This window comes from Carcharhinus amblyrhynchos, chromosome 2, assembly GCF_965287045.1.
Source record: "Carcharhinus amblyrhynchos chromosome 2, sCarAmb.v2.hapA, whole genome shotgun sequence".
NCBI lineage: Eukaryota > Metazoa > Chordata > Chondrichthyes > Carcharhiniformes > Carcharhinidae > Carcharhinus > Carcharhinus amblyrhynchos.
Window position 1 is genome coordinate 35,026,303 of NC_137325.1, and position 17,033 is coordinate 35,043,335.

The window sequence follows — 17,033 nt, forward strand, 5'->3', positions numbered from 1 at the left end:
ATACAGTAATACTTGGCAATAATGATAAATGATAAGAACCTATGCCATGATGTTATCATTGTGGTAAAACAGGCAATTAGTCAATAAGAAAGTTTTATTTCTGTTTCCATGTTATAAGACTTCAGCAAAATGGAAATAAATACAATGAGGCTTTAAATAGTGAGTGACACGGTGGCACAGTGGTTAGCACTCTTACCTCACAATCCAAGTACCCAGATTCAATTCTAGCCTTGGCTGACTGTCCGTGTGGAGTTTACACAGTTTCCTCTGGGTGTTCTGGTTTTCTCCCAAAGTCCAAAGACATGCAAGTTAGATGGATTGGCCATGCAGAATTGCCCCTTAGCGTCCAAAGATGCATAGATTAGGTGGATTAATCATCGTAAATGTACGGGTTTGTGGGGATAGGGCAGAGGGAATAAGCATGAGTATGATGCTCTTTTGGAGAGTCAGCATAGACTTGATGGGCCAAATAGCCCCATTCTGCACTGTAGGGATTCTAGGATTCTATCATCACATTGAAGTGTTTTATATAGTTCCAAACCCATGTTCTACATCTGAATCCCAGCTTCATTTCACCACCATCTCTTCCGGTTGTTCCATTGGTTTTAAATTGTCAGATGGCTTGCTCAACATCTAGGATTGAATAAACAGAAATATCCCCTGGCTAAATATTGAGAAGTCCAAAGCCATTGTCTTTGGTCCCTGCCACAAACTTAATTTCCTAGCCACTGACTTCACCCTCTCCCTAGTTGACATTTGTCTAAGGTTAAAGCAGATGATTCACATCTTTGGTATCATATTTGACCCCAAGGTGATCTTCTGATCCTACATAAGCACCATCACTACGACCACCTATTTCTACCTTTGTAACATTGTCTGATTCACTCATCCATGTCTTCATTACTTCCGGACTTGACTATTCCATGCATCTCTGGCCAGCTTCCCACATTCTACATCCCATAAGCTTGAGGTCATCCAAAACTCTGCTGCATTTGTTCTAACTTGCACCAATTTCATTCACCCACCACTTTTGTAATTGCAGGCCTACACTGGTTCCCAGTTAAACAACACAACTTTTAAATTTTCATCCTTGTCTTCAGATGACTCGGTGGACTTGTCCTTCCTATGTCTGTAATCTCCTCCAGCCCTAAACCCCCCAAGATAGCTTCTCTCCTTCAAATTTAGCCTTATGAACATCCCTGATATTATTCCCTCCATCATTAGCAGCCATGCCTCAGCCATCAAGAACTTAAGCTCTGGAATTAATCTCCTAAACTTATTCATTTCTCTCTGTATTCTCCTATAAGATACTCCTTAAAACCTATTTCTTTGGCCAAACTATTGGCTACCTGACCTAATGTCTCCTTAAGTGGTTCAGTGTCAAATCCTGTTTGATAATGTTCGTGTGAAGTGTTTTTGGATATTTCACTACCTTAAAAGTGCTACAGAAATACAATTTGTTTTTGTCCATGTACACAAGGAAAATCACTACATTTGATGTTTGTGTTTTGCTGTTTTCTCTAGCTGTCTCTTGAAGGCATGGAGTCATACTGGGTTACCATTCCACCAATGACTGAAGTTCCCCCAGTACCTCAGTGAAGTGGTTATGCTTTGTATGTGAGCTCAATGGTTGAAATTCACTATGGGAGCATTACAGTCAAACCCAGACCTGAGAAGATTAAGCTGAGATTGTGTGCCATAAACCTGAGTAGCTTTATAATTGAGTGGCTTTGCAGGATTGACAGATCATGAAAACTCAATGAAAAGTGATACAAAATCATATGAAACAATAGTGAGTAATATTTCTGACTTTCTTTTGAGAAGCAGCGTTAAGTTAATAGTATTTAGGAGGCAAAGGCCTAGTGGTATTATTGCTAGACTATTAATCCAGAAACTCAGCTAATGTTCTGGGGACCTGGGTTTGAATCCCCCCATGGCAGTTGGTGGAATTTGAATTCAGTAATAAATATCTGGAATTAAAATCTACTGAGACCCATGAAACCATTGTCAATTGTCAGAAAAACCCACCTGGTTCACTAATGTCCTTTTGGGAAGGAAATCTGCTGTCCTTACCTGATCTGGCCTACATGTGACTCCAGAGCCACAGCAATGTGGTTGACTCTTAACTGCCCTCGGGCAATTAGGGATGGGCTTTATGGGCAATAACTGATGCCCATGTCCCAATAATGAATAAAAAAGTCTTTACAATAAATGGGCTATAAGAACAAATTAAACTGAATAGTATACCATTGAGAATTATCTAAAGACACCAAGATCTCTTTATATAAAGACACCAGATATTGGGAACTAATGTTCCTTTATTTATAATCACAGGGTGGAAAATACAGTCTCTTCAGTTTGTTGCTTGAGTTGTGTATTAAAAAAGTGAATTATTGTTAACCTAATACATTTTACATGTATTGACTTGACCATCTGCTAATAGATTTATAGAATCATAGAATCCCTACAGTGCTGAAAGAGGCCCATCAAGTCTGTACCTACAACAATCCCATCCAAGCCTATCTCTGTAACCCCATGTATTTACCCTGTTAATCCCCTGACACTAAGGGACAATTTATTATGGCCAACCAACCTAACCTGACATCAATAATCCCTGACGTATCTGCAATAAATGCTAACCAATTTGAGATGACACCAAATTATGAATGACTTGACATAAAGCATGAAGTTAATGGTTATGAGTCAAATTTCCCACATCAGTCCGTATCCTGTTGAATTAGCTAATCTCAGTAAGCACACCAGGCCTCAGGATCCCAGTTTAGAGAGGGTAAAATCAACCAAGTTTCTTGCTACTGATCCTATTAACAATCCTTCGATGGAAAGTCATGTGGGTGGATGTCAGGAGAGGATTTGATTGGGCTTTCTCATGATTCCCTCCATACTTAAATTGGCTACAGACATGCACTCCTGGCTCTCATACAAATAATTGGCACTTGTGAGAAGTTCAGCAGGCTAACAAACATCCTTATTACTGTAACCATCCTCCACCTTGGAAGGAATAAAAATTGGATGAAAAAATTAGCAGGAACAAGCAACTAGGTTATCTCAAATGTGTCTATTTTTGTGAATAGATTCTGCATTGTAAATAAGAACAAAATTGTTGCCAAATTTGGTCAGTTACTTTGCATGCAAAATTAACTTGTCAAGCAAAATTATAAGTTTATTGCAACAAAAACAGAAAAATGCATAGAAAATTTCAGCAGGTCCGACAGCATCTGTGGAGAGAGAGTAGAGCCAACATTTCGAGTCTAAATGACCCTTCATCAGAGCTTTGAAGAAGATTCAGATTCCAGCATCTGCAATATTTTGCTTTTATTATAGGTTTAGCGACATGTTATGAAACAAACTTGCTGCTCTGTTGCATCAATAATCTGGATATTTAGAAATCAAAGTAACAAGGTTACTTAACAGTAGACAGACATGACATCTGAGTATAAAAGCAAGCCATTCATTCATTTGTGCAAAAACCTGTCACAGCTCAGATACATGAGAATTCAGTTATGTAACACTGGAAGTAAGAACCTATATTTATTGCATATGAAGATTGTCAATAATTTTCCTGTTTCCAACATGATAATTTGCTGTAGTGAAATTAAAAACAATAATTCACTGAAGCAAATAATGCTATTAATCATTTCACATACTGTCAACATTTATAAATTGTTAGTAAATTATGGGTTTTTACATTTGTGAAATAGAAACAGTAATGTAATCTACCACTATTTGTTTTAATTGGAACCTCAATGTATTGTAGAAATAATTCAGGTTACTGTGGAACTAAAGTCACAATCCAAGCTAGAAATATTTTCATGTAGGGAATAAGGAGAGTGCTTGAACTATTCCAGTTGCCAGCCAGTGAACAGACAGGGCCCGGTAAGATTTTATTACCATTATGTGTGTCAATACCAAATCTATTACTGATAAACCTTAATCTCATGGTGGCAATTTTATTTGTAATTTATGATTTTATTTTAATTTTTATTCTACTTATGTCATACACTATTCTCCAGCTGAGTTACCAGTGAATAAGAAAGGAGTCATCTACCTAAGCAGCACGGTGGCACAGCGGTTAACACTGCTGTCTCACAGTGCCAGGGACCAGATTCAATTCTGGCCTTAGGTCATTGTCTGTGTGACAGTTACACTTTCCCTCGATGTCTGTGTGGATTTCCTCTAGGTATTCTGGTTTCCCCCCACAGTCCAAAGATGTGTGGGTTAGGTTAATTGGCTATGGTAAGCTAAATTGACCCTCGTGTCAGAGAGATTAGCAGTGTAAATTCATGGGGTTTTGGGAATAGGGCCTGGGTGTGATTGTGGTTGGTACAGACTTAATGGATTGAATGGCCTCATTCTGTACTGTATAGATTCTATGATTACAGTTTTAGAGGAGGCTCAACAATTCATCCTCTGAATTCTGGTCTATGGGTTATTTGCTGACTTATGCCTGGTTAATTCTGTAATAACATGTCTGATGTGTGGAACTTAGTGGGGGAAACACTCCCTAAATGTCCCCAATAGCTGTTTATCAGAGCTGTTCTGCATTATCAAAATAAAAGTTCTCTCTAGAAAGTGTGCCTGTGTATGTACTAAGCAAGGACAAAATTGGGCTCGAATATACAAGTCAGGTCTGAAACCTGAGCAAATAATGAATTCCTAACACTCTTTAAATCAGCAATTTGTCACCATCATTTTTGTGTATTTATTTCCAAAGGCAGTCATTCAACTTTTTTTTTCACATTGTACTTGAGTTCAACAAAGCTAATGACCATAGGCTGAATTTATTTGTGTGCTGGTGAAAGATATACAACATGAAACATTAACCTGTCATTCTACTTTACACATTCTGATCTGCTTGATTTCCCAGTTGATTTTCTGCTTCCCATCAGAAGGGGGTAGCCTAAATTTTCTGAATTCATTCTGGAACCTGTAATCTTGTAATGAAAAAAAATTGATGCAGTGCAAATTTCTGATTTGCTTTGGCAGCAGGTAAGGCCTCATATCTGGAACGTGAAATGAGTTGAGTGCAGTATTTGTGTAATATACTTTGCAGTTACAGGTGTCAGCCATGGCTCAGTGGTAACAGTCATAGCCTCTGAATCAGAAAGTTGTGCTTTCAAGTCCCACACCAGAGATTTGAGGACAGAAATCTAGACTGACAAGTCAGTGCAGTACTGAGGGTGGTGCTATCTTTTAGATGAATCATTAATATGAGGTTCCTGTCTGTTGTTTCTGGTGAATGTAAAACAAAATCCGTGGTAGTACTTTGAAAAAGGGTAGCGTGCTCTCCGCCCAATACACTTTCCCTGAACCAGCATCACGGAAAATAATTATCTGGTCATTATCACATCAATGGGAACTTGCTGTGCATTTCCCATAACTACACTTCAATTAAAAAGTACCCCATTGGTTGTGAAGAGTTTGGGGATACCCTGAGGTTGTGAAAGACAATGTGTGAATACAAATCTTTCTATTTGTACTTCTTCTTGAGTGTGCGTACATGAGTATACTGAGGGTTAGATGTTTAAAGTTTATTTTTTAGTGTCACAAGTAGGCTTACATTAACACTGCAATGAAGTTATTGTGAAAATCCCCTAGTCGCCAATCCGGCACCTGTTTGGGTATACTGAGGGAGAATGTAAAATGGCCAATGCACCTAACCAGCACATCTTTTGGACTATGGGAGGAAACTGGAGCACCCGGAGGAACCCCATGCAGACAGGGGGAGACCATGCAGACTCTGCACAGGCAATGATCCAAGCTAGGAATCGAACCCGGGTCCCTGGTGCCTTGAGACAGCAATGCTAACCACTGTGCCACCCTGAAGAAGAGTAGGGTCCTCTGCCCAATATTTATTTTCCCTCAGCCAGCGTCAGGGAAGGTAAATTATCTGGTGGTTGGGACCTTGCTGTGCATTTCCCCTAACTACACTTCGATAAGAACTACCCCATTGGCTTGCAGAGGGTTTGGGGATACCTTGAGGTTGTGAAAGACGCTGTGTGGATGCCAGTTTTTCTAGTTGTACTTCTTCTTGAGCGTGCACCCAGATGGGTCTATTGAGGTTTGGATGTGAGAAAGAAGACAGAAAACAGAGAGAGAGAGAGAGAGTGAAAAGGAAGTCCCAGCCATTAAATACTGCAGCTCTTGAGCTCTCCGGCAGGGGCTATGCTGAGTGTGCGTGGCCGGGAGCGTCCTAACGTAGCCATTTAAAGTTAAAGGGATGTGATTGGTGGGAGTGCTAGTATGAGCCTGACTTGTGTGTGTGTTTGAGACTCTGTCTGTCTCTGCACAGAACGTGACTACATTATTTTATTCCCCCTTCTCTTTCCCCCATGTTTTTTTCTTCTTATTCAAGATGTAACTTCACCACACGTAGCTTTCTTTTCCACTTCGTGTTGCTCGGGAGCGGTGACTGTACTTGGTGTCGACGAGCTTTTCTTTTGAGAAAAAAAAATGTTTTATTGAAGTGAATTATTTATTTTTTTTCCTCCCTCCCAACTTCGGATTTAATCAAAAGAGGCGAGCAGGCACGGCAAGCACGGGGAGGGAGCTTTGTAAATATAGAGCAGCCAGGGCTTATCCACATCGACGAGATTGATTCATGTGGAATTTTCTCCTCTTCGCAAAGAAAATTGGGACAACAGGATGACCAGAGAAAGACCCAAGAGGAATATAATTCACAAAAGATTAGTAAGTGACTTGAGAAGTTGTTTTTTAATCTTCCTTTTTTTCCCCCCCTGAAGGAGGTCGCCAGGCTTCAACGTTTCGCGGGAGGCATTTTTTTTGTTTGTTTATGATTTTTGGCAGCAAATACTGCAAGGTATCCTCTCCTTTGTACGGTTGTCGTTCTATTTTCACAACCGCAGGAACAATGATTGTGTGTATATATATGTATATTATTTTAATTGGTAATCTCCTTTGATGTCGCTGTTTACAGAGAGGAGTGTGTGAGCGATTCGGTGACAGCCTGGCCCGTTCCTTTACCGGATCACATCTCATTATTATTTGGTGGTTGTTGATCCGGCCTGTTTGTTGTATTCGGAAAAGCTGTTTCTATCGGGAGAGGAAAGGAAAACGATCCCTTTCTCTTCACCCCCCCCCCCAATACTTCTGCTGATCCAGCGACGCCACACTCTTTGCTCCCCGGAGGATTTCTCCCCCCTTCTCCTGCTTTGCCCCCCATTTTGGATCTTATCTGTCGCCACCGTTTGGTTCTGCTTAGATTAATGGCAACCTGCATTGCCTTGTTGTTGAACTCTTATTTCTGAGCAGGTTTCTGTTCCACACACCTCCCTCCCCCTTTTTACATCTGGACTACATTTTCCACCATTTCTCTCTCAAACCCGCAGCTTTATTTTAGGCTTTGTCGCTAAGAAATGTCTATGGGGTAATTCATTTTTTTTCGGTTTTGTTACTTGCCACATGGTCACGCTGTAATCTTGTGGTAATGTTTGTATTCTCCACCTCTCTCCCCCCCCCCCCCCCCCCCCCCACAATCGCAACCACCATTCTTCAAAGAAAGGGTTACTGTCTGCAGTCGGCGGATGTGAATTATTCAGGGCCTTTAGGTAATGGAGAGATTGCAGATGTTTGAAAGGCTTCCATTGCAATTCTGGATTGGAAAAAGGTTTTTCTTCATGACGCCCCTTCCACCCCCGGGCGAGTTTCTTTTTTGGATTTGCGGGTGACCTCTGACTGGGCAGACGGCAGTGTTTTAAAATGAAGGTGACACGTTCACCACACACACTACACAAACTCGCTTCCTTGCAGCGACTTCGATCAGTTACACATACACACACACACACACACACTCTTCACCATACCCTCAGACAAACCTCCCCCCACCCGCGCCCAGGCGGGCTCCCTCCCCCCCCCTCTCTCTTTATTGTCCATCTGTAACTTGTCAAATTGCTGAATCGGTAGAAAACCACCGTCAGCATTCATGTGGCACTCGGGGAAACGACAACAAAAACACACAAACTGGAGTGTAATTTAAACAACATCTGACGCATTGCGGGAGGTCTTTGCTGAAGTTTGTGGAGGGGGCAGGAAATTCTGTTATGATTTTTTAAAAATAAAACCCGTGTGCGATGTTTTTGTTTGTCCCTTTTCTCAACATGGCTAAAAAGCTTTAGAACAAAAGGAAAGGGGGTGTGTGTGTGTGTGGAGAAAGTTTTTTTTACATTTGGGTGTATTATCTGAGGGCGGTTGGTTTCTCTGACAGGAGGACGGGGTGATGGTTGGTGTTCGGGGCGGCTCGCGGCCGGTGGCGGGGGGGGAGGTGGGGGGCTGCAACAGGTCTGGCACGCGGGGCCGATCCGAATGCCGTGTCGGCCGCGAGCCCTGTGTGACGTCAACGCGGTCCGGAACACGGGGCGGGAGGGGGGAGGGAGCCGAGCTCCGTGACATCACAATAGAGAGGGGGCGGGGCTGGCCGTTGCGGAAGCCACTCCACGTGACCGGCTGAGTTTTAATTCACAAAAAATAAGTTACTTCTGACTGTCTTCCCTAGCCAGCGCCTGAGCGCTGCAGTAAGTTGCCACCTTAGCATGTATAATGAATGCACACATGCCATGGGTGCTCTTGTTGTTCTTAATTTGCCGTGCGTCACGCTTACAGTTCCAATCTGTTTTACGTAAACAACGTCCTGAATGACGAATTTATCATTTTTCTCTTGGGATTCGATTTTGGGTAAATGCAGTGAGGGAGGTGCCTGTTCGCAAACCCACTTAATTTCGTGATTTGCACTGTTGCAAATCTGTATCTGGAGACTGGAGCTCTAATCGGTTCGCAGCGTTTTGTTTTTGGATATTAAAGGGCAGGCTGTCTAGTTTGGTAAAGGGTTTTATCATACTATCACTGAAGCGACTTGGGAGTTACTAATTTTAGCATGAACGGAGTGATTTTTTTTCCCCCCACTCCGTCCCCTAAATGGAACATGATGTGCAACAACAGTAGGTGTACGATACTAATCTAGTCTGCCGGTTTAGTGTTCTGCCACCTGATGGATCTGGAGACTACTTTTGCTCCCCATCTGACCTTGCTACTTTTACTTTCCGCCTCACCAAATTTGTTCACTTGCTGCCCATTGCCCCAAAACGTATTTCAATGCATTTTAAACACGGAAATGAGTGCTATTGAAATGTAAATAGTAGTAAATGCATATCCCATGTGCTTCTGCAGTAGGATGATTCTGGCTTCACTATGATATGGAAGTAGCTTCTTCCCTTTTTAAGTACCTGTTCTTCGAGAGGCAGCAGAAATTGTTTTAACTTGCTGCAAAATTTAGCTTGTTTACTGTGTTTCTGGCCATAGCAACTCCAGCTTTGAACGCATTTTAAATCACCCCCCCCGTCTTAGCACGCTGTCTACAGGAAGCTAACTGGCAGAGGTGGTGTTTTTTCATGCCAGCAGGCTTCTTGTATAGTCAGGCAAGGAATTTCCACCCCACCAACTTAATTTCACTATTAATAATGACCGTGCCCATTTTTGTGTTGTGGAATTTGCAATATAAATGTGAATTCCACACTGGAATTCGTGTTTTGCAGCTATCAGAACCGTCCCAGTCCTCGTGAAAAGAGGAAGCAATGTCACTGTGGTGAACGTCCTGATGTGGCTCCACTAACTGCAAACGCAGTAACAAAGGGAGAGGCAACGCCATATTTGGAGGAGATCCTTGATACGGCAACTTTAGGCATCAGAGGAGTATGAAATAAGCTTCTCCCAAGTACAGTTACCGTAACAGAGAAAGTGATGAGGAAAGAGTGACGAGAAATAAGCAGGTAGACTGCAACAGAAGAGTAACTAGCTTATGATTAAAATCTTTTGAGCATAGGTGAAATGTCTGGAAATACAGTTTGCAATTTATTTCTGAAAGTATTTCTCACACAATGCTGCATATCGATTTAAGTTGTAAGAAACGATCTACAGGTACGTATTCAGATGGTTTCAACATTAATATTGAAAAAGCTGAGGGATGAGGGGCATAGATCAGCTAGATAGCCAATATCTTTTCCCAAAGGTAAGTGAGTGTAAAACTAGAGGGCATAGGTTTAGGGTGAGAGGAGACAATGCAAAAGTAAGTATCCAGAGGGGCACTGTTTTCACGCAGAGGGTGGTGAGTGTCTGGAATAAGCTGCCAGAGGTAGTAGCAGAGGTGGGTACAATTTTGTTTTTTTTAAAAAGTGTTTAGATAGTTACATGGGTATGAGTATAGAGGGATATGGGCCAAATGCAGGCAATTGGGACCAGCTTAGGAGTTTTTAAAAAAAGTGGTTTAAAATGCATTCAAAGTTGGAGTTGCTATGGCCAGAAACAAGTTGGGCCCAAGGGCCTGTTTCCAAACTGTAAACCTCTAATAATTTACCATACCAGACTGGTATAATTTTATTTAAAGATGCCCTCTTAATTCAGGTTTGACAGCTCCATTTTGAAGATATTGTGACTGCTATACTTAAATTTTGTATTTTTGGTACTATTAAAACTGCCCTTATTACAATCGTAACTGTTATTCCATGTTTAAGTAACCTCTTCAAGCAAACTTGCTGGCTCTTCATGGAGTGCAGATGCTCAAACCTTAAGAACCACTCAGCTCTTGCCATCGTCTACTTGACTGCAGGGTACTGTGTACCATTATGTACAACTCATCATAGTAGTTAGACAGCTCAACACCACAATGCATGTCATCTGATCAATTTGATTCCCCTGGCTCTCAGTCCTGAGTAACATCCTGTCCCCTCGCATAAGGAGTGTGATTGCAACAAGCAAACTCTTGGAGAAGGCTTGCGTAAGCCCAAGTTTTATGCAATGCCAAGATCTTACCAATCTACCTGTTGCTGGCCTTCCATCACACCAGTCTATATGGCTGTGTTCAGGAATAAGGATGTCCCGAGGCATGGTACATTAGGGAGACCACGCAGACGCTACAACAACAGATGAATGCCACTCGACAATCACCAGGCAAGAGTGTTCTCTTCCTGTTGGCGAACACTTCAGCGGTCACAGGCATTCAGCCTCTGATCTTCGGGTAAACGTTCTCCAAAGCAGCCTTCAAGACATATGACAGTGCAGAGTTACTGAACAGAAACTGATAGCCAAATTCCACACACGTGAGAACAGCCTCAACCAGGATCTTGGGTTCACGTCACACTATTTGTAACCCCCATGACTTGCCTGGACTTGCAATATCTCACTTATTGTCCTGTCTGGAGACAATACACATCTCTTTAACCTTTGCTTAATGCTATCTCCACTCACATTGTCCGCATCTTTTAAGACTTGAATAGCTGTAAAGACTCACATTCTAATCAGTATTCTGTAAACTGTGTGTATGCCTTTATATGCTCTGTTTGTGATCAGAACTCCGCACTCACCTGATGAAGGGGAAAAGCCCCGAAAGCTAGTGGCATTTGCTACCAATTAAACCTGTTGGACTTTAGCCTGGTGTTGTGAGACTTCTTACTTTAGGGTCTCTGCTTTTATTCCTTATGACAATAGGAATGGATCCAACATGCCACCATTTTAAAAACTTCCTCATCACAGATCCCACTGCCTACCCACCCAGCTTCAACCTGCCATGCCAACATTGGGCACTTCCCAACCATTTCCGCACTGACCAAAAGATTTTGAGCAGCAAATTGGCACAAGTTAGGGCTTTGTAGGGAATCCGGAATGCAACTGGGGGTGCAACTTGATCAATGACTCAGGATCAGTGAAGAGTATCCTTGATGTTCAGTAGAGGACTGAGTTCCACATAGCCACTGTGGAAGCTGTTGCCTGGTTTGGTGATTACCGCACATGCTTAAAAAATTCAATTTGACTGTGATAGCACATCCTGCCTCGTAAGTCAGAAGGTTGAGAGTTTAAAGCCCAGTCCAGAACTTCACAATCTAATCTAAACCACTGTTTTGGTGTAGTGTTGAATGCTTACTGCATTGTCAGACGTACCTTTTCCTTCACACTAGGCATTAAACTGAAGCCCTACCTCCCTATTCAGATGGTCATAAAATGACTAGCAAGTATTCAAAGTTCAGGGATATCTTCTATTCTCAACCAACATTTCCTTTGTCAACTGTAGCTCCCAGTCGCAGCACTTCGCTTTTGAATCAGAAGGTTGTGGGTTCCAGTCCAGAACTTGAGCATAAAAATCAACTGGCACTCCAGCTGCGCTACCGGCCTTGCTGTCTTTCAGAGGATCCCGTGGCACTATTTTCCAGTAAAGCAGGGGAGTTTCCTCTGGTATCCTGACCAATATTTGTCAATCTGTGTCACAAAATGCAGTTTACATCATTATCATCTGTTTATGGGAACGTGCTATGCCCAGATTGACTGCTGTAAGGAAAAAGTACTTTGTTAGCTGTAAAGTGCTTTGGGATGTTCCATGGTTATGAAAGGCACTATGTAAATGCAAGTATTTTTCTCTTCCAACCAGTAGCAGTAAAACAAATGAACTGGTCACTTATCTTGATTGTACAGATTGACTATGAAGTTTGCCTACATGAGAGTGCACTTCAAATGCTGTGAATCACTTTGGGATGTTGTGAGCATTTGAAAGATACCAAATAAATACAAATTATATTTTCCCTCTACACAAATAATTTGCTTTAATGTAATGCCATTCACAATCTCAGGATATCCTGAAGTCCTTTGCAACCAAAGTCTGGGCATAGCATGTTCCCGTAAACGCAATATGATGATGATGATAATAATGTAAACTGCATTTTGTGACATGGATTGACAAATATTGGTCATGGTACCAGAGGAAACTCCCCTGCTTTACTAGAAACTAGTGCCATGGGATCCTCTGAAAGACAGCAAGGCCGATTAGCACAGCTGGAGTGCCAGTTCTGATTTTTATGCTCAAGTCCTGGAATGGAACCTACAATGTTCTGATTCAGAAGCAAAGTGCTGCAACGGGGAGCCAGAGTTGACAGAGGAAATATTGGTTGAGAATAGAAGATCTCCCTGAACTTTGAATACTTGCTAGCGTCGTTTTAGTGCAATCCTGTGACACAGCCAAGGTCTTGCTAACAATACTGAGATAAATGATCTATTTTTGGTGGTGTTTATGGGGGATAAATGTTGACTAGGACACTGGAAACTTCCTTACTATTTTTAGTGGTGCCATGAGATCTTTTAAATCTACTTCAGAGGTCAGACACAGGCTTGGTTTAGTGCTTCATCTGAAAGATGATACTGTTAACTGTGATACTCCCTCTACGGCACTGAAGTGTCTGCCTGGATTTTGTGCTCGAGTGTCTGGAGTTCAGCTTAAACCCACAACTTGCTGACTTAGTCCAGATTGCTAACATTGAATCAAGCTGACACGTGAAAGGCACCAACTCGTTAATTGAAAGATAGGAATACCTTTTTACTTACCTTTTGCCTTTCCATGTTTTGGTATTTTGTAAGAAATCTTACAATACCGTGTTAAAGTCCAACAAGTTTATTTGGTAATAAAAGCCACTAGCCTGCAGAGTGCTACCCCTTTGTCAGGTAAGTGGGAATTCTATTCACAAACACGGCATATAAAGACACACTCAATTTACAAAATAATGATTGGAATGTGAGTCCTTACAGGTAATCAAGTCTTAAAGATACAGATAACGTGATTGGAGAGAGGGTTAAGCACAAGTTAAAGAGACGTATATTGTCTCCAGACAGGACAGTTAGTGAGATTTTGTAAGTCGGAGGGGTGGGTCGGAATTACAGATAGTGTGATATGAACCCAAGATCCTGGTTGAGGCCATCCTCGTGTGCAGAACTTGGCTGTCAATCTCCACTCAGCGACTCTGCGCTATCCTGTGTTATGAAGGCCACCTTGGAGAACACTTGCCCAAAGATCAGAGGCCGAATGCCCATCACCGCTGAAGTGTTCCCCAACAAGAAGAGAACACTTCTGCATGATGATTGTCGAGCAGTGTTCAGTCATCCATTGATGTAGCGTCTGCATGGTCTCCCAAATGTACCATGCCTCAGGGCATCCTTTCCTGCAATGTTTCAGGTAGACAACGTTGGCCGAGTTGCAAGAGTATGCGCCATGTACCTAGTGGATGGTGTTCTCGCATGAGATGGTGGTATCCGTGTTGATGATCCAGCATGTCTTGCAGAGGTTGCTGTGGTAGGGTTGTGTGTTGTCGTGGTCACTGGCCTCCTAAAGGCTGGGTAGTTTGCTGTGGACAATGGTCTGTTTTAAGGATGTGCAGTTGTTTGAAGGCAAGAAGTGAGGGTGTGGTGATGGCCTTGGCTAGATGTTTGTCTTCATCAATGACATGTCGAAGGCTCTAGAGAAGATGTCGTATCTTCTCCGCTCCAGGGAGAACCTACTCTTGCAACTCAGCCAACATTGCTTGCCTGATATGGTGCAGAAAAGGATATCATGAGGCATGGTACATTCGGGAGATCACGCAGACACTACGACAACGGATGAATGAATACCGCTCGACAGATACCAGGCAAAAGTGTTCTCTTCCTGTTGGGGAATACTTCAGTGGCGACGGGCATTCGGCCTCTGATCTTTGGGTAAGCATTCTCCAAAGCGACCTTCTTGGAGAACTCTTACCTAAAGATCAGATGCCAGAGTCGCTGAGCAGAGACTGATAACCAAGTTCCACGCACATGAGACTGGCCTCAACCAGGATCTTTGGGTCTATGTCACACTACATCTATAACCCCCATGACTTGCTTGGACTTGGAAAATCTCTCTAACTGTCCTGTCTGGAGACAATACACATCTGCTTTAACTTGTGTTTAACGCTGTCTCCGCTCACATTGTCTGTACCTTTTTTAAGACTTGATTACCTGTAAAGACTTGCATTCCAATCATTACTTTGTAAATTTGAGTTTGTATCTTTATATGCCTTGTTTGTGAATAGAACTCCCACTCACCTGATAAAGGGGCAGAGTTCCGAAAGCTATTGGCTTTTGCTACCAAATAAACCTGTTGGACCTTAACCTGGTGTTGTGAGGTTTCTATCTGTGTTTACCCTAATCCAACACTGGCATCTCCACATCTTGGTATTTGGTTGCAGACCTCAACCCATTTCCATTGGTTGTGAGACTTTGACATTGTTGCAAGAAAAAATCTGCAAAGACCTTGTCCGAGATATGTAAGTCAGGAAAAATTGTTTGCAGTAAATTTAAATAAATATTTTGGAGACTTTGGATTTTTTTTTAAGTTTTTGAATAATTTTCTTCGATTTATATGTTTAGGAAAGGAAAATGATTGCTTTAGTGCATCAAAGAATAATAACTTGATTCATGATTTGAATATTTAACAGGTGATTGGTACAGTGTTTTCAAAAAAGTAAATAACGTATCTAAGCGCATGGTGTGGGGTAACATTTAGCTTGGATTGGTTAGGCGGGAATGTGGAACTGAGCCACGACAGATCAGCCATGATCTTATTGAATGGCAGGGCAGGCTCGAAGGGCTAGATGGCCTACTCCTACTCCTATTTCTTATGTTCTTATGTTTAACAGGAGACGCATAAATGACCTTTTTTAACAAGGTGTAACTTGGTGTGTCACAGGGACCGGTGCTTGTCCCTCAGCTATTTATAATCTATCAATTAATTAATGGTTGCTAAATTTGTTGATGAGACAAAGATAAATAGGAAAGTAGATGTGAAGATGATGTGAGGAATCTTCAAAGGGATTATAGATTGGTCAAGTGAGCTGGATAAAGTTTGGTAGATGCAGTTAAATGTGAACTTGTCAACTTTGGTAGGAAGAGTAGAAAAGCAACATATTTAAATGGAGGGAGATTGCATTAGTCTCCTTGGTACAGAGGGATCTAGATGTCCTGGTACATGAATCACAACATTTAGTATGTCAGTATAACAGGAATATAGGAGCAGCAGTGGACTGCTCAGTCCTTTGAGTCTGCTCCACCATTCAATCAAATCATGGTTGATCTGGTGTAGTTTCAGTTACACCTTCCTGCCTGCTCTCCATAAACCTTGACTCCCTTGTCAAAAAGCTGCCTTACTCTGCCTTGAATAAATTCAATGGCCTAGCCTCAACTGCTGTCTGGGGAAGAGATTTCCATTTAGTGACAGTCCTCTGAGAGTAAAATTTTTAATTTCTTAATTTTTCTAAAATTCTTAATTTTTGTTCCTTTTGTTCTTAAAACCATGTCCCCTAATTCAAGTCTCTCTGAAATTGGAAACATTTTCCCAGTTTCAACCTTATCAAGGATGTTGTATGATGCAGTGCGAATAAATTCTCATTCTTCTAGACTCAAATGGGCACATGCTCAACCTTTCTTTACAGATAAGTCCTTCATCCCAGGAATGAGTCAAGTGAAACTCCTCATAATTGTGTTTAGGTACAAGCAGTTCAATCATTTCTCAAATAAGGAGATAGGAAGATAAATGGAGTGTTGTTTATTGCAAGGGGACTGGAATATAAAAGTAGAGATGTTTTGCTATGATTGTAGAAGACATTTGTGAGATTGCAACAAACAGTTTTGATCTCCTTGTTTAAGAAAGGACATCATTGCATTAGAAGCAGCTCAGAAAATTCATTCAGCTCATTTCTAGAACAAGAGGGTTCTCTTTTATGTGGAAAGACTAGCCTGTCCCCAGTGGAATTTAGAAGAATGAGAGGTGAATGTATTGAAATAAAGGATCCTGAGGGGACTTATAGGATGCGTCCCCTAATGGAGTTTAAAAAAAGATTCTCCATTTAAGATGGAGATAAGAACTTTTTTCCCTAAGGGTCGTGAGTCTGGATCTACTTCCTTTAGCGAGCGATGGAGATAAGGTCTTTGAATATTTTTAAATAGATAGACTCATAAGGGAGTCAAAGAGGGTGGATAGGCAGAGAGGTAGAGTTGAGACCACAGTTGGATCATTCATGATCACTTCCAGTGATGGAACAAGTTTGAGGGGCTAAATGGTCTATTCTGCTCCTCATTCGTCAGTTCACAAAACAAAGAAAAATGGATGAATAAAATAAATTGGATAAGGGCCTATGAGACTTGGTAGACTTAACACTCAACTTCTCCACCCAATG

The 17,033-nt window shown here is 41.7% G+C and overlaps 1 protein-coding gene across 2 annotated transcripts in view; it reads left to right on the forward strand.

The window, feature by feature from the left end:
* jarid2b (jumonji and AT-rich interaction domain containing 2b) overlaps window positions 1–17,033 on the forward strand; it is a 457,810-nt gene that overhangs the window by 7,707 nt on the left and 433,070 nt on the right. The window contains exon 1 of one of the 2 annotated variants that reach the window (XM_080204361.1): window positions 6,272–6,708. The exons of the other annotated variant lie outside the window; for it this stretch is intronic. Coding sequence (XP_080060487.1) covers window positions 6,664–6,708 — 45 coding nt within the window. The 5' untranslated portion in view covers window positions 6,272–6,663. Of the gene's footprint in view, window positions 1–6,271; window positions 6,709–17,033 lie in introns of those variants that run through there. 2 annotated transcript variants of the gene reach the window in all.